The sequence below is a fragment of the Trichosurus vulpecula genome, unplaced genomic scaffold (assembly GCF_011100635.1).
Source record: "Trichosurus vulpecula isolate mTriVul1 unplaced genomic scaffold, mTriVul1.pri scaffold_173_arrow_ctg1, whole genome shotgun sequence".
Classification (NCBI taxonomy): Eukaryota; Metazoa; Chordata; class Mammalia; order Diprotodontia; family Phalangeridae; genus Trichosurus; species Trichosurus vulpecula.
In genome coordinates this window covers 1-17,020 of record NW_023494457.1, presented here as the reverse complement: position 1 = coordinate 17,020, position 17,020 = coordinate 1, and the positions used below count along the sequence as shown (strand labels likewise).

The 17,020-nt window shown below is 56.7% G+C and overlaps 1 protein-coding gene across 1 annotated transcript; it reads left to right on the top strand.

Annotated features, from left to right (window-relative positions):
* Positions 1–674: 674 nt before the first annotated feature.
* Positions 675–4,151, top strand: EFNB1 (ephrin B1; the record flags this gene model as incomplete). Its single annotated transcript, XM_036740680.1, is given in 4 exon segments — positions 675–952; positions 2,002–2,094; positions 2,194–2,325; positions 2,428–4,151. Coding segments are annotated over 4 exon segments (907 nt in total), but the record flags the coding sequence as incomplete, so codon positions are not given.
* Positions 4,152–17,020: the final 12,869 nt, after the last annotated feature.

Here is a 17,020-nt window from a genome sequence, read left to right as displayed (position 1 = left end):
TCACCTTTCCCTCCCCTTCTCTTTGGGCTCCTTAGTGAGAATGAGAGAAGGGAGAAAAGGGGGAAGATGAGTCCCATGGTGCCTGTGCCATGAGTGTTAAGACCAAAGGGGAGTCACACTGTTATGGAGAGGCATCACTACCTGCCATCTGGGCTTCTGGCTTTTGGTTATTGCTAGAACTGCTCCCCCCCATACCTCTGCCCCCTGACTCCAGGACAGAATCTCCCCCCAGTGCACCCTGTGTGCCCAGCCCTTGCCCTTCCCTTGCTGGGTTTGCCGTTGGGTAAAGAAGGGGGATGGGGCAGGTTAGGCTTCCTCACCCTTGGCTGGGAGCATGGAGGGTGGTGGCCAAGGCAGGTGAGGGCTTGCTGGCCTCTTTAGGCTGGGAGTGGGGAAGGGTGAGCAAAAGGATAGGAGGTGGAGGGGTGTGACAACACCCCCCTTTGGAAAAACCCCAGGAGGTCATTCGTTAGCATCCAGTCCATTGGCCATATCACTTGGCTGCAGAGATGACCCCTTAGGGTGGAGGGCTCCCTCAGTCAATGTGGCCCATCCGGGGAGGTGTAGGAGGCTGCCTCCTCTTCTGTCCTCTTGGGCAGGCTGCCAAACCATCATGGTCCCCATTAATCTTGGGGGAAGGCCCCAGCTCTCACCACTTCCTCCCTCTTGGGCAGGTTTCTGAGCGGGAAGGGGTTGGTGATCTACCCAAAGATTGGCGACAAGCTGGACATCATCTGTCCCCGGGCAGAGGCCGGCCGGCCTTATGAATACTACAAGCTGTACCTGGTGCGCCTGGAGCAAGCAGCGGCCTGTAGCACTGTGCTAAACCCCAAAGTGCTGGTCACCTGTAACCAGCCTGAGCAGGAGATCCGCTTCACCATCAAATTCCAGGAGTTCAGCCCCAACCACATGGGCCTGGAGTTCCAGAGGCAGCAGGATTACTACATCACATGTGAGTGCCCTGCTTGCCCACTGGGGCCCCCCTCCTCACTGGCACTCCATGCAGCTGGCAGCTCGAACCATTCCCTGGACCTAGCTTCATCCCATGCCTGTGACCAGGCTAGTGGTCACCATTGATCCTTCCCACCCATTCTCCAGATTCTCGCCGCCTTGCCAGTGACACCACTCAGAGCCGTTGGCCTCCCTTCTCACCTTGTCCCTAGACCTTTTCACTTCACTTATAGTGGAGAGGATGGGGAAGGGGGTGCTCTGGAAATGAGGGGGAGGGGAGAAAGTGATAAATGAATCTGACAAGGGGAGTTGGGGGAGTGATGCTATTGCTGCCACCACCACCACCACCACCACTCATTACAGATAGGAAAATCTAGGCCCGGGAAAAGCAATGATTGGCCCAAGGTGACGCAGCAAGTTTGCAGCTCAGTCAGGCTTGGGGGCCTGGCATTGCCGCCTCTCAGATCTTTCTGCTGTTGTTCTTCCTTCCCTGTCCCCAGAAGGGGGGCCCTGGCATCTATGGTGGAGATGTCTGCAGAGGCTTCTGAGGAGAGATGGAGGCTGCAAAAAGCCTTGGCCACCTGGACTTTTTGGGCTGCCCTCCCAGAGGGCAGCTTTGTCTGCTGGAGCTGGCTGGGGGCAGCTGGCTGCTGAGAAGGCTCAGGTCAAGGGAGCTGGTGTGACCTGGGGCAGATCAGGGCTCGTGTCCTTGTGGCCAGGAAGATGCCAGCCCAGGGTAGCTGCCTGCTCAGCCCAGAGGCTGCTTTGGGGAGGACCCCACCTCACCGTCAAAGCAGTAGAGCCTGCAAGCTAAGATTGGCCGACCCCCAGCCCCCAAGCTCTAAGTGCCTTCCAGACAAGAAACCTTACTGGCTCCCCAGAAGCTGATCTCACTCTCCATGCCCTTTCCCCTGGGACATTCTGGGATTCCTGAATGGACCAGGCCCTGGTGCCTAGGGCTGTTGGGGGCCCTTTCTTTGTTCCCCAGGGCTGGGCTGCAGACTTCCCCAGCCTCTGAAACCATGTCTCACATTTCTCCATTTCTTCTAGCTACATCCAATGGGAGCCTGGAAGGGCTGGAGAACCGAGAAGGGGGCGTGTGCCACACTCGGACCATGAAAATTGTCATGAAAGTCCAACAGGGTGAGTAAGCCAACCTTAAATCTATATGGTAGGGACGGGGGTCCCTAGACTGTGCCAGGGGCTCTTGGCTAGCCTGGCCTCTCTTTGCCATGTCACCAGATCCCAATGCCATGGTACCGGAGCAGCCAACCACGAGCCGGCCAAGTAAGGAGACAGACAACAGGGCGAAGGTGGCCACGCAGCCACCCCGAGGGCGGGGCCCTTTTAGTGATGACAGCAGTGGGAAGCGTGGTGAGTGTCTCGCATGTCTCGAATCCCTGAGCACTGCTAAGAGCCATTGTTCCGGGCACCTCTGAGCATTTGTCTCCCTCTCTTCCCCTTCCCCACCTGTAGAAACTGGCAGCCAGGACGGGAAGAGCCCCAGCAGCAGCGGCGCTGGCGGGAGTGCTGATGGCTTCTTCAGTTCCCGAGTGGCCGTGTTCGCAGCCATTGGGGCAGGCTGTGTCATCTTCCTTCTTCTCGTCATCTTCCTTACGGTGCTGCTCTTGAAGCTTCGGAAACGGCACCGGAAGCACACGCAGCAGCGGACGGCAGCCCTGGCCCTCAGCACCCTGGCCAGCCCCAAAGGCAGTGGCACTGCGGGCACAGAGCCCAGCGACATCATCATCCCCTTACGGACTACAGAGAACAACTACTGCCCTCACTACGAGAAGGTGAGCGGGGACTATGGGCACCCCGTCTACATCGTCCAGGAGATGCCTCCCCAGAGCCCTGCCAACATCTACTACAAGGTCTGAGTGCCCCGAGCTGGTGCAGCTGGCCACAAGCAATGGGCATGAGCCTGGACAGGCACACCCCTCCCATGCCAGCCGGGCCCGGATTTGGGTATATAGGTTTTTAGCTTCTTGGCTTTTAGAATTCCCTGCCCTCCTGTCTCAGGGGCGGGTAAGAGGGCAGAGGTGTGCCCTTGGGAAGCACCCTCCTGTCTCTCTCCCCTCTGTTCTTGTGCCTTCCTCATCCTGTGCCCTGCCCGGGCCTCTGGTGCCAGCTCCATGGTGGCAGGGTTGGACATTGGCTAGCAGTTGGCACCTGGCTCTGCCCTCTCCTCCACATCACACCCACTCCAGACTCGGCCCCTCTTTGGCCATCATTGTTTTCTTGAACCCTGCTCATTCTTAACTGTCCGGTTTTCATCCGTTTGGAAGAAAAAGTAAAAGGGGCCAACAGAACAAAGGGACCCCAGTGAAAGGAGGGGCCCTCTTGGGCCCAGCTCTTCAGGACCCCTCACTCCAGCTGTTCTTGTGGGGGGTGGGGTTGGCCTTTGGTGGAGTAGAGTGACACTTCTCTGGCTGAGCTCCTTGGGATTTCTGGAGGGGGCCAGGCCTGGCCTCCACCATGTGTCAAGTGGGTGCGCGTGGCAAAAAGCACCCTGAGCCCATTCCTCTGCAAAACTGGCCTGAGCGTTGGAATCCTGGGCCCTGGTTGTTGGTGGGGTTTTTTTGAGGGGGGGTATCATCCCCCCCTCTGCTCCCCTCCCCAAATCCCTTCCTTGTGGGATTCTTGGGCAGCTCCTGCCTCCCTCACTCTCACGGTAATTAGTGTCTTAATTGGCTGTTGCCAGGGCAACAGGAGAGCTACAGGCATTGTGACCTCATTGGGGGGTGGGGTGCACAGGTGGCTCTTTGCCCTGGAGAACTGGGAGTTTCCCTTCTCTGCTCTCCCCTTCCCCCTCACTTTCTTGCCCAACCCAGGGGTTCTGCTACCTTCTTTGAGCTGTAGCAGGCGTGTGAGCCAGAAGCCGGAGCTTTGGCCACCCCCTGTTTTTCCAGGTTGGGGAGGGGGGAGCATGGGGCCAGATGCTAGGGCTGCCTGCTGCCTGGGGCTCCCCTGCTCATCGCCCTCCTCGGGGCTGGGCTTCCAGTGCCCCTGCCTCCCCGACTTGGCCGGGCTCTGTGCCCCAGCCACTCTCCTGCCCTCTGGGGGACAGGCAGAAGGTCGTGGCTTCGTTTCTGTTTATGTAAATACGAGTCTTTTTGGAAGAAAACCTGTAAAGATGTTTTGTACAAACAATTATTTTCTTGTTGCTTTTTCTTAGAAAAAAAATAAGAACTAAAAAACTTAACCACACAGAGAAACAGGTGTAAGCCAGTGTCGTGATGCGCCTGGGGAGGAGGGTGGTGTGTTGCATGTAACTGTCTGGGCTCTGGTGGGGAGGGCTTGTTTGCTGGGGCTCCAAACCCCTTGAGCAGAGAGCCAAGAGAGAAGCAGCGCCTGGGCCCACCCTTTCTCCCTTTGTCCCACTGCCCCTTTTCCAGCCTTCTCAAGGTTCTCCCATCAGACCTTCCCAAGGAACCTGTCAGGAGCATCCCAGCCCAGGGCCTCGTTCCAAGGGATTGATGGGAGGTGGCTTGGATGTATTCACCTGGTCTGGGAGCCTGGGTGGGTGGGGCCTACCTCTGTACTCCTGCTAACTCACCTCTCAAGGGCTGAAGTTCGGTTGTACCCTGGTGCTAATGAGGGATCCTGGCCTCGGTTGGGTACCGAGGCTCACAGTTGTGGTTGTAGAGTGTTGGCTCTCAATCGTTCTGACCTCAGGTACTCCAGAGAGACTGAGGCTTTGGTCGTCTGGGTAGTCTGAGGGACCTTGGTGATTGGAGGGGTGGGCATGAGGGTGAGGTCAGCCATCAGAGGGGGTTAAAAGGGCCCCAAAGATGGAGAGAGCCAGGTGGGCCAGCCGGAGGGCAGGAAGTGGGGCAACAGCCTGGGAGCAAGGCTCCTGGGTGGGGCTGACTGAGCCTGGGCCAGGGAGTTCCCAGTGGCAGCTGGGGCTGAGCCTGGCTCTGGCTGCTTATTAACCACAGGAAACACCGGACTCCTCTCAAGGCCCCTCTGGCTGGCCAGGGCAAAGCAGGAGATGGCCACCAAGGCTCCTCTTCTTGGGCTCTGGGACAACATTCTCTCGGGCCTCTTCTGAGGGAAGCAGACTCTTGGTGGCTTGCATCTCCAAGGACAACGGGCTGGCATCTTGGGAACGTATGCTTGTTGAATTTCCACACGGGAGTGTGCAGGAGATCATCCAGGCCTGTGCCTGCCCGTGAGCCCAGGAGCTCCCTTCCCTCGGCTCCCACCCTGGGACTGCCAGAGGCATGCGGCTCCCTTGAGCTCTGAGGTCCTCCTGGGAAATAGGAGTGTGACATGGCCCTTCTGGGGACTTTGGCCAGAAGTGTGGTCTGGGGAGGCGGGGTGCAGCTGCCCTGGAAGGAGCCTTGCACAGGGATGGAGGGCATTGCCTTGAGTGGAGTAGATGCTCCAGTGTGTTGGCTGGGCCTGTTGCTGAGAGCCAGAGATGGGAGGGAGCGAGACACCTGACACAGGAAAAGATGAGCACATCATCCTTGGAGAGCCTGACAAACAGGAGTGGCTCTCCCCACCATTCTGTCCGGCCTAGGGAGGAGCTGACAAGGATTTGGGGTGGTACCCTCAGGCTGCTGGGCCTTGGTCCCTGCTCCACCCTGGCCTCTCCTGTCCTGGCTGCCCAATGGAGGCTGTGATTGGGGTGTGGAAGGCCTAGGCCTGGGTGGAGAGAAAGGGCAGCTTGCCTGAGTCAGGTAGGGAGGGTGGGGCCCCTTCCCTTCCCCAGGAGAAGCTTGAGGTGTTCAGGGCAGGAGCCTACCTCACCAGCCAGTGGCCATTAGCAAGAACCCCCTCAGAGACCAGGCTGGGCTGCTGGGCCCTGCTTTCCCCATCCCCCAAGCAGAAGAGGGGGAAATGAGAGGCCTGGCTCATTCTGATCCCCCAAACTAGAGGGCCCAAAGGTGGAGGAGGGGCTGGGTCCTGTCTACCCACCATGTGGGACCAAGGGGCAGCAGGCTTTCCTCTAGCACTTGGCATTGTTCAGCCAAACCAACCTGGGAGCCTTCCTGTCCAGAGTTCCTCTTGGCCACCTGTTGGCTTGGTCACCCACACATCTGAACTTTTGAGAATGGGGGTAGCGGTAGGGAGGAGCCTGGGGCTGAGGAGCCCATTGCCCAATGCCCAGGGGTCAGGAGCCCAAGCTGAAAAGAGTTTTGAGTAGTTGTGGGAAGTAAGGCCTACAATGATGAATTCCCAAGCTGCTGGTCCCCTTTCCACCAATCCCAGGCTGCTCTGGGCCTTGCTGTGTGCGGGCCTCCAATTCAGTCTCCTCTACTGTGCTTGTCCAGTTCAATAGAACCAATCTTGGACCATCTCTTGGCTCTCTGGACTAGGCATTTCAGCCCAGGAAAGGAAAGAGAATCCTTCCTTCATCCTGGGGGTGGCAGGGGCTTTTCTGTTCCAATGGGACCTTCAGGAGAGGCAGAAAGAACCATCGGTATCCAGTACCAGCCTCCCCACCCCCTTTCATTTTACAGACGAGGAAGCTGGCAGGACAGAGGGGTCCCAAGGTCACACGGCAAGCTGGTGACAGATAGGACTGAAGGCCAGGCCTCCTGACTCACATCTGTCTCCAGGGTGGGGCTCCCCGCCCCCAAGGATCTGCCCATTTGGCCTAGCCTCAGTGCTCCTGGGGAGAAGTCTTGAAGCAGACTCTGAGCAGGGGCCCCTCTCTTCTCTCTTCTTGTCCCTCTGCACATGCCGGGGTGCTCATTCCTATCATGGGACAGTCAGAAAGCTTGGGTGTGCTTATTGGTGCCAGCCAGATGACCTTGGGAAAACTCCAGCCTCTTGGGCTTCAATGAGGCCCTCACTGGCTATCTCCCAGGTGGTTGGTTGTGGGGATCAGCCATGCCCAGAGCCAGAAAGGCAGGCTGTGAGGAAGCTTAGCAAGCTAACTTGGCCCAGCCCTCACCTTGGCACTCCTGTTGGCTGTGGCCGCTGTCACCGATGTCTGTCGGAGCAGAGCAAAGGGCTGTCAGCCTGGCATCCATCTGGCCTGAAAGGGCGACCAGAACTGGTGGGCACTTGGGTCTCTGGCCGAAGAAAGGGGCCATGCCTTGGCTGCTGTGACAGATGGAGACAAGTTGTTTGCCTCATTGTCGCAGAGTCAAGGCTGGGGTTTTTATTGACTTGCTTATAAAGTGCTTTAGACTCATTGGGTGGCTGGTGAAGCAGCCCGTGCAGGTGTGATCATCCCCATCTTACAGATGGTGAAACTGATGCCCAGAGACATTGACTGGAGCCCAGATTTGTGGGTGCCACGTCCCAGGGACTTGCTCCTACACCAAAAAGAACTTGGATTTTCTCATTGTTTTCTTAGAAAGTTAGGCCATCCTGTAGTAGGGAAGGTCCCAGGCACCTATGACGTGTAGCCTTAGACAGCCTTAGCTGGTGTCACTAAGCAGAGTCCCAAGGTCCCATCAGGAAAAGACTGCTGTGGGGGGTGGCTTTGGGGGTCTGCGCACGTCACGGAAGCATTTGCCGCAGTAGACACCTGCGCTCCTTCGTGTTTCCCCTTGGGCCACCGAGTGCTGAGCCACTTGACAAGTCCCCACTTCCTGTCCCAGAGCACAGATCCATGGAGGGGGCCTGATGCCATTGGCCCTTGACTCACCCCTGGCTAGCTCAGTTTCCCAGCTCATTTTCTGCTGATTTTTCATCTCAGGTGCCAGTCTCCGGGCACAGGCCCAATTTCAAATAGATTATCCTGCTTTCCCTACTGACTCCCCAAATACTCCAGAAATGCCCAGATTTTGGCAGATGGGGATTGTCAAGTCAGTAAATGCTAAAAGAAAAATCTGTGTAAATCACAGAAGATGGGAAGGGGGGAAGGGCCAGAGAAGCTCCTGGACACCGCCCTCTCCCTGAATACCCAGGTTGCTGGGGTTCCTTGGATAGCACCAGAGCCTGCAAGTGGCAGAGTCTGGGCCAAGTGGTATAAGTGCCAGCTGGCCTTGGGATTGTGCCCTGTGCCACAGCGACAGGGCCCAGAGGTTGGGTTTGCCAAGCAGGCCTCCCCATGGCCCCGAGCCTGGCCCACATGTCACTAGAGTGGGCAGGTATGAGCAAGAAGCTGGCTAGTATGATACCTGGCAGTGCCACCCCATGGGAGCAGCCAGGGGAGCAGCAGGCAACAGTGCGGCTCTCCGTGGATGCATGTGTGTGTATGTGTGTGCGTGCATACACACATGTGCACATGTGTGTGCATGGGTACATATATGTGTGTGTGTGTGTGTGTGTGTGTGTGTGTGTGTGTGTGTGTGTGTACAGGCATTCAGGAAAATATTCTGGCCCCTGATCCCAGCTTATATGGCAGTCTTGGGTTCTAACACTTTGTACAGTTTCCAATCAGGGAAGAGGACAGTCACACAAGCAGCTAAGTTACAAGAAGAGCCAGCTCAAGGGCTCACCCTGCCATCCTCCTTCCAGCTCTTGGCATCATGGGAGGCAAATGACTTTACCTTGCACACCAAGAAATGAAGGATCAGAGAGGAAGCGACTTGGCCGAGGTCACACACTGAGAGTGTGGCAAAGCAAAGACACACAACCTAACTTCCCATTCAGTCCATAGCAGTTGGTTGGGCAGAGCTTGGCAATCGATTGGCCCATATCAACCCATTCTCCAGGAATGGAGAGCAATGGAACCAGAAGGAGGAGGAGAGGGAGGGAGATCTGAAGGACCTTGGCAGCGGCTGGATAGCCTCAGGGGAGGGCAGACATGATTATTAAGCACCTACTAGGTGGCAGAATCTGTACTATGCTCTTTAGTGGCACGGCCATCCATATAATGGGCCTGTGGCCCATCATTGACTCTGTAGAAAGGGGGTAATGGGGAAAGGGACAACCTGCCCTAATGCCAGGAGATGGGAGCAGATGTGGGGAGGGGTGGGTTATACCAGACAAGACCTAGAGGGAAAGGCCCTGGGCATGAGGAGGAATGGGGGAGGGAGCTGGGCTGGGCCTCTGGGCCTTCACCTTTAGAGACATGGTCTGGCTCCCTTCCTGGGCCACCACCTCCACTTTGGCCCTGAGCGTGCAACTAAGACTATGGGCCAAGAAGAAATGTCTACAGGGGAACTTTGTCCCCCTTTTATCATATCCAAGGCATGTGCCCTTGGGTGCAATGGTTTATTCACACCCCTCCCACCTTCCCCAATCTGGATCCTCTGGCATCTTTCTCCCCACAAGGCAGCTCACAGCTGGCAGGGCTAGCTGCTAGACCCTACCCGAGATCCACGGCTTGGCCCTAAAAGATCCACTAGCCAGTCCTGCCTCTCCCTGCCTGAAATGGAGGCCAGGAGTGGGCCGGGGGAGGCTCAGGGAATGGGGAGGGACAGCTAATGAAAAGGGGAGCCCACCAAGGCCAAATTATGGGCTCTCAGCCCCAGGCCTCTTTACCCAGACCTTCCTCTCTCCCCACTGCCCCCGCCCCAGTTTCCCTCAATTCCTCAGGCCTCCTTTCTGCCCCGCCCCCTTTCCCATTCTTCAGCCCAGGCCCCAACCTCCCCCCGCCCCCAGCCCCCAGCCAGTCCTTGTGACTCCAGCACCCAGGCTTAGAGCTGGGGATACTTGCCCAAGCCATTGCCTGCTTATTATTACAAGGGCAATTTCTCTAATCAAAGCTCCCCAATTACCCATGGGCCCCTCTGATTAATATTCCATGATAACAGGAACAGGCCACATCTGGCTTGAGGAGCTGCAGTTCTCCACTTTGGGAGTCAGTGATTGGTCTGCAGGAAGAATAATAAACTTCCTCCAGCCTCCCCCCTTTCCTTCCATTCCCACTGAGAGGCTCCCCCTCCTAAGCCGTCTCCATCTATCACCCATATCCCTCTCCAGCTTTGGGGTGGCTGGGCTCCTTTCCTCTCATTGAAATTCCGAGGATCAAGTAGCCTTGAGTGTCCCCACCACTGCATTGGGCTCCTGAGCCCAGGAGCCCAGAGATACAATCAGCGTGCCAACCTGACTGCCTCCTGAGCCCTCAGCCTTATCCAAACCCTAAGCCATGCTCCAGGTCTGCTGGACCCTCTGAAAACTCCCCCCAATTAAGCAGGCACCAAGCCTTGTGTGGAGGCCAGGCACTGGGCTAGGCCCTGGGGCTACAGAAACAAAAGGACCGAAATAACCCCTACTCACAGGGAGTTGATGGGAATGGGGGACCCTGGCCCTTTTCTCAGTCTCCCTGAAGTCTGGCTTGGTCCTAAGGATGTCCACAATCTCCCAGTTTGGTGGGCCCTTAGAGGCTGTTTGGCCAACCTGAGTGAGGAGCCCCATACCTAGAAATAGTTCCACAAATGCCAGTCTGGCCTTGGCTGGAAGAACTCCAGGGAGGGAGTGCCAAGCACCAGGCCAGGCAGTCTAGGCCACTGGGGACCACATCCAGTGCTAGCAAGTTTGTCCTGAATGCTAGATGGGACCATCTCCCCAGTTCTGTCTTCAGGGGCCAGAAGGACACATGGAATCCCTAAATGTGCCGAAGACCCTTCAGGCCAGATGAATCTTCAGGCCCTCTTTGTATGTGTGAGTAAGGCCTGGCCACTGTCCTCTGTTCTGCTCCATTACTGTCCTTCCTAAATGGCTGAGATGTAGACAGCCCAGAGCAGGGTAAGGGTCCTGGACAATGAGTGCCATACCATTGACCTCTAGTGAGAGCTCAGGCCCAGACTAGGCCTCTCCAAGCCTGTACTTGGACAATTGGGTTTTTGAATTGAAGTGTAGACTTTTTGGGCCCCTTTAACCGTGAAGTAAGTTGAGCCCACCCACCTCACTAACCAGTCATGATAGTTTGGGACCTAGCCTCCCTCATTCAGTGTGTTATTGCTCTCTCTCTGTCTCTGTCTCTGTCTGTCTATCTGTCTGTCTCTCTCCTCTCTCTTTTTCTCTTTCCCTTTCATCTCTCTTCCCTCTTCTTCTCTCTCTGTTTCCCTCTCTCCCCTTCTTTCCTTCCCTCTGTCTCTGTCTCTGTCTCTCTCCCTCCCTCTCCTTCTCCCTCCCTCCCCACCCCTGCCCAAATAAGTCTACACTTGCCTGGTGACCACTTCAAAGCCCTTATTTACCCTTTCTTTAGGGGGCCTGAGGAAGCTGGGACTTGAACTCAGCCCTGAAGGATGAGTCAGGTTTGGACAGCTAAAGAGGAGAGTGAAGGTATTCCAGTTGGGAAAACTGTGTGATCAAAGGTGTGGCAACGGGAATGAGCATGGTGTCTTTAGTAGACAGTGAGGAGACTGGCCTGACTGGAGAATAAGGGGAGTCCTGGAATCCCGAAATCACAGGGACAAATGTAAAGTCAAAAACTCAACTTCACAAAAGCCTCTCTCTGTCTGCCGCTTGACTCATCTCATGTGGACACTTCTGTCCACATGTGAGAGCTGGAGCTGGAGCTGCTAGTGCAGGTGCTGGAGCTGCTGCTGGAGCTGCTGGAGCTGGTGCTGCTGCTGGTTCTGGTGCTGGAGCTGCTGGAACTGGTGCTGGTGCTAGAGCTGGTGCTGCTGCTGGAGCTTCTGGTGGTGCTGGAGCTGGAGCTGCTGGTGCTGGTGCTGCTGCTGGTGCTGGTGCTGCTGCTTGTGCTGCTGCTGGTTCTGGTGCTGGAGCTGGTGCTGGAGCTGCTGGAGCTGGTGCTGGTGCTAGAGCTGGTGCTGTTGCTGGAGCTGCTGGTGGTGCTGGAGCTGGAGCTGCTGGTGCTGGTGCTGCTGCTGGAGCTGGTGGTGGTGCTGGTGCTGCTGCTGGTGCTGGTGCTGGAGTTGGTGGTGGTGCTGGAGCTGGTGGTGGTGCTGTTGCTGGAGCTGCTGGTGGTGCTGGAGCTGGAGCTGCTGGTGCTGCTGCTGCTGCTGGTTCTGGTGCTGGAGCTGGTGCTGGAGCTGCTGGAGCTGGTGCTGGTGCTGTTGCTGGAGCTGCTGGTGGTGCTGGAGCTGGAGCTGCTGGTGCTGGTGCTGCTGCTGGAGCTGGTGGTGCTGCTGCTGCTGGTGCTGGTGCTGCTGCTGGTTCTGGTGCTGGAGCTGGTGGTGGTGCTGGAGCTGAAGCTGCTAGTGTGGGAGCTGCTGGTTCTGGTGCTGGAGCTGGTGCTGGTGCTGGTGCTGGAGCTGCTGGTGGTGCTGCTGCTGGTGCTGGTGCTGGAGCTGCTAGTGCTGGTGGTGGTGCTGGAGCTGCTGGTGGTGCTGGAGCTGGAGCTGCTGGTGCTGCTGCTGGAGCTGGTGGTGGTGCTGGTGCTGCTGCTGGTTCTGGTGCTGGAGCTGGTGGTGGTGCTGGAGCTGGAGCTGCTGGTGCTGGTGCTGCTGCTGGAGCTGGTGGTGGTGCTGGTGCTGGAGCTGGTGCTGGTGCTAGAGCTGGTGCTGTTGCTGGAGCTGCTGGTGGTGCTGGAGCTGGAGCTGCTGGTGCTGCTGCTGCTGCTGGTTCTGGTGCTGGAGCTGCTGGAGCTGGTGCTGGTGCTAGAGCTGGTGCTGTTGCTGGAGCTGCTGGTGGTGCTGGAGCTGGAGCTGCTGGTGCTGGTGCTGCTGCTGGAGCTGGTGGTGGTGCTGGTGCTGCTGCTGGTGCTGGTGCTGCTGCTGGTGGTGGTGCTGGAGCTGGTGGTGGTGCTGGAGCTGCTAGTGCTGGTGGTGGTGCTGGAGCTGCTGGAGCTGCTGGTGGTGCTGGAGCTGCTGGAGCTGGTGGTGGTGCTGGTGCTGGTGCTGGAGCTGCTGCTGGAGGTGCTGGTGCTGGAGCTGGTGGTGGTGCTGGAGCTGGAGCTGCTAGTGCGGGAGCTGCTGGTTCTGGTGCTGGAGCTGGTGCTGGAGCTGGAGCTGCTAGTGCGGGAGCTGCTGGTTCTGGTGCTGGAGCTGGTGCTGGTGCTGGAGCTGGAGCTGCTGGTGCAGGAGCTGCTGGTTCTGGTGCTGCAGCTGGTGCTGGAGCTGGTGCTGCTGGTAGTGGTGCTGCTGCTGGAGCTGCTGCTGGTGGTGCTGGAGCTGGAGCTGCTAGTGCTGCTGCTGGTGCTGGAGCTGCTGGTTCTGGTTCTGGTGCTGGAGCTGGTGGTGGTGCTGGTACTGCTGCTGGTGCTGGTAGTGCTGCTGGTGCTGGAGCCACTGCTGGTCCTGGAGTTGGAGCTGCTGCCGCCGCTCCCTTCTATGGAGCCACAATCTCTCCCTGCCGTGGCCTGGCCTAGGTCCCTTTGCACCCTTTAGCATTCACTATGTCAGGCCTCTCTTCCCATTTACCTTTGTTCTACTCTACATTCCTCTGGGGCAGGATCTTTGCCCTTGACTCTTGATCTCCTTGTGATACCTCTTTTCCCATGGGGTCTCTAGATTGCTCCTAATTCTCAAACTCCACAAAGAGCATCCTGGGTGAGTGAAACACCAGTTCTAGGGTCTGAAGGATCTTAGGCCTTAGAGAGGGGAAAAGAGCTTAGCGGCCATCCAGTCCAGCCTCCTTAAGGTGCCAATGAGAGGGCAACAGGCTTGTCTAAGGTCATAGGGAAGGTCTGGGACTGAGAAGGAGCCTCTGAGGCCTTCGTGTTACAGATGAAGAAAGTGAAGCCCAGAGCAGGGAAGGGGCTGGCCTTAAATCCCATCCAGTAAGTGGTCAAGCTTATGGGGCAAAGCAGACTCCTCTGACCTGCAATCTGTTGATCCTCCCACTGTACCCCAATGCACACTTTTCCCCATGAGAAGCCTCTGAAGTCAATCGGAGGCTAGGAGCAGACAGGACCATGGGGATGGCAGACTGCAGGGGTGGTGTCACCTTCCTCCTGTTTCCCTCTCACTGCACTGTTGTCCTCTGCTAGGGTTCTCTGTGTTTCCAAAGCTGGGTGCCTCAACTAAGACTTCTTGAGTTCTTAGGGATCCAAGTTTGTTATAGCCAGGAGCTCCCTCTAGGAAAATGGTCCCATCACAGTGCTGTTTATTGGGCAGCCATCAGTCTGTGAGAGTCTTGAGCCCTTGGGTCGTGCCATGCCAGGGGTATTTGGTAGGTTCTGCACATTTTCTATGGCTGCCTGGTGTGACCTCCACTGATGATAAAGTCCAGGCTCCTTCCACATGCCCCTTCTATCATTTTCCATAGCACTGGCCTGCATCACATCCCAAGCACCTCCACCATGTATTTACCTCTTTATCACGAGGCCTTTGGATTCCATCCTTAGCTCCATTTCAGAGGCCCCCTTTCTCTGACACTGGACCAACCCAACGGCCTTTCGGCTCACTTGCTGATGTGGGGTGTGTTTGTCTCCAATGGATTTCTATCAAGGTTTGACAAATAGATATTACAACTGTCATCGCTGTTACGATTGCCTGCTACTTCCTTTTCTTCTCCTTAGATCCGATCCTGTCCTGGGTATTCTTAGACTTCCCTGAAGTCAATCTTTGTGTCTAATCCTCTCTAGCCTGTGACTCCCCTGGGTCATCTCTTCCTCGGGTTTCCCAGCACAGTGGAATGGAGGACCCTCCTTTGGGTCCCCATTCTTGCCTCCCCTCCACCTTCTCTTTAATGATGTCTCCATGGACATCATCAGTGTTCATTAGACACATTGCAATGCAGGTATGTAGAATCTGTGTGTACTTGGCCATGTATGGGTGCCCCAACTCATGGAGGTTGTCCCTTCTTCCAAGTTACTGAGGCTCCTGGGAGGGAGGAGTGCTAGAGTACCAGTAGACCAGTGAGGGAAATCCAGAGAGTAGAGGGTCTGGAATGCCCTCCCAGCAAAATGGTGCCTCTAGCTGGGGCCAGAGAGCTAATGGGAATCATTACAGGTAATTCTGTTTATTTTGGTCCCTAACTCAGGGGAGGTGGGGGTGGGTTGGGGGGCTGTGGAGAGGGCTATGAATGTCACACGAGTTCAGGAGAAGTCTGGGGGGGGCAGGGACAGCTATGGACCAAACTGGCTTGGGTCGAGAACTTTCCTTGCCCAGATTTCTGGCTGGGGAGGGGTGGAGGAGGCCAGTGGCAGGCCAGGACCCTCCAGGGGAGGCTCCAGCAGGCTCTTCCTGTGCTCTGTCTGGCTTCTCCTAACTCCAACCTCAGCTGACTTCCCTTACCACTATCCTTCCCCTCCCTTCTTTGTGAGAAAGAAATCCTAGCCATGGGCTGTGATGGGGGCAGGTCCAGGTGGTTGGGGCCTGGGGCTCTCCCTGCCCACTGACCCTGGCAGAGGCTCAGGGCTGGTCTTGGTCCTAGGTCGAGAGAAAGGGCTGGAGTCTAGATTGAAGGGAACTGGGGAAAGGAAGGAGGGAGGGAGGGAAGGAGGCCCCCTGGGGAGGGGGCTGCAAACCATTAGGGCAGGTTATCTTTCTGGCAAGGCTGACAGAAGGAGCGTCTGGAAGGAGTTAGCACCAGCAGCCCATGGGGGTGGGGGGGAGAGGCCAGAATGGGGGGGATGGGGCCCTGGGCTGCCTAATGAGTCCGGGTGAAGGGGATTCCCACAGAGTCCTGGGAGCAGGAGACAGGGCAGCTCCCACCCCTGTGGTGGTTGGCAGGGGACTCAGTGATAGGAGTGGCTGCAATGGGCCTCGCTGGGTGGGGCATCCTGGGGACTGTTAGGAGCCATGGACTCCTATTCCTCCCCCTCTATCCCCATCCTCCCCACCCCCCTGGCCAGCCATCTGGCTCCCTGTAAGGATTCCCTCAGCTCCAAGGCTGGGGCCTTCTTTCCTTCCCTTCCTGAAGACTCTAGAGGGGTGGGGGCCGTGGGCACTGAGGTACCCCCATACACATAGCCTAGGTCCTGTGCATCTACCCTCCTACCACATGGTGGGGGGCTTCTGCTGAGTGCTATGTGTCGGTGGGGGTGGGAGGAAGAGGCTGCCCTGAGCCCTCTTAGCTGGCCCTGAGCCCTCCTATCGGCCCCGGGCCCTCCAAGGTCTGCAAGGAGGCTTGATGGGGGAAAGGCCTGGCCTGTCATCGCTACAGGTCCTTAGTGACTGTTTTTCCCACTACACTGTGACCCCTTTGGGAGGCTCCGTAGTGTTTCTTGACTAGACTATTGTAATGGCCTCCCTTCCTTCTCTGTGATCTCTGGCCACTCCCTTATTCATGAATCTTCAAAGGCTCCCCTTTGCCTCCTGATGGGTAAACTGTTTAACTAGGCATTCATTCATTAAGTCACTCAAGAAACAATTGCTGAGCACTTGCCCTTCTCTGGGCCCTGTGCTGGCTGCTCTGAGGGGACCAGTTGATCTCCTCTTGGAGCTCCCGGGGTCCTGTGCATGGATGGATTCCACACCTAGTAGAACAGGCTGTGTTTCTCTAGAATGAGATCAGGTAGGAAGCTTCTTTAGAGAAGACTTGGCCTAGAGGAAGAAATTGGCATTTGACCTGGGCCTTGGAAGAGGGAGGAGGGTGGGGAGAACCAGGGATAGAGCTGAATAAGGAAGGCTTGAAGGAGGATGTGAGGGGGGACTGGGGTGAGGCAGGGCCCTGGGATACCAGGCAAGTCACTTTCCCATGCTAAGCCTCTCTGCAAATTGGTAATAACAGTATCTGTCACATCTCCCTCCCAGGGCTGTTGGGAACCCCAGATGAGATCCTGTCAACCAGTGGGCAAGCATGTGCTAAGCACTTCTGGCTTGGTAAGGCCCCTGATGCAGCCTTCATCCTAAAAGAGCCTCCAGTCTAATAGGAGAGGCAACATGCAAGCCACTAGGCTATATGCGCAAGAAGGAAAAGAAGGAGGAGGAGGAGGATATAGAGAGGAAGGAGGAGGAGATGAGGAGAAGAAAAGAAGAGGAGGGGAAGGAGGAGGAAGAGGGGACGAAGGAGAAGAGGGAGAAGAAAGAGGAGAAGGATACAGAGAGGAAGGAGGAGGAGGTGAGGAGAAGAAAAGAGAGAAGGGGAAGGAGGAGGAGGAGAAAGGGAGGAAGAAGGAGAAGAGGGAGAAGAAAGAGGAGGAGAAGGATACAGAGAGGAAGGAGGAGGAGGTGAGGAGAAGAAAAGAGAGAAGGGGAAGGAGGAGGAGGAGGAGAAGAGGAAGAAGAAGGAGAAGAGGGAGAAGAGAAGGAGAAGGATACAGAGAGGAAGGAGAGGAAGAAGAGGAAGGAGGAGGAGGTGAGGAGAAGAAAAGAGGAGAAGGGGAAGGAGAAGAAGGAGGAGAAGGAGGAAGAGGTGA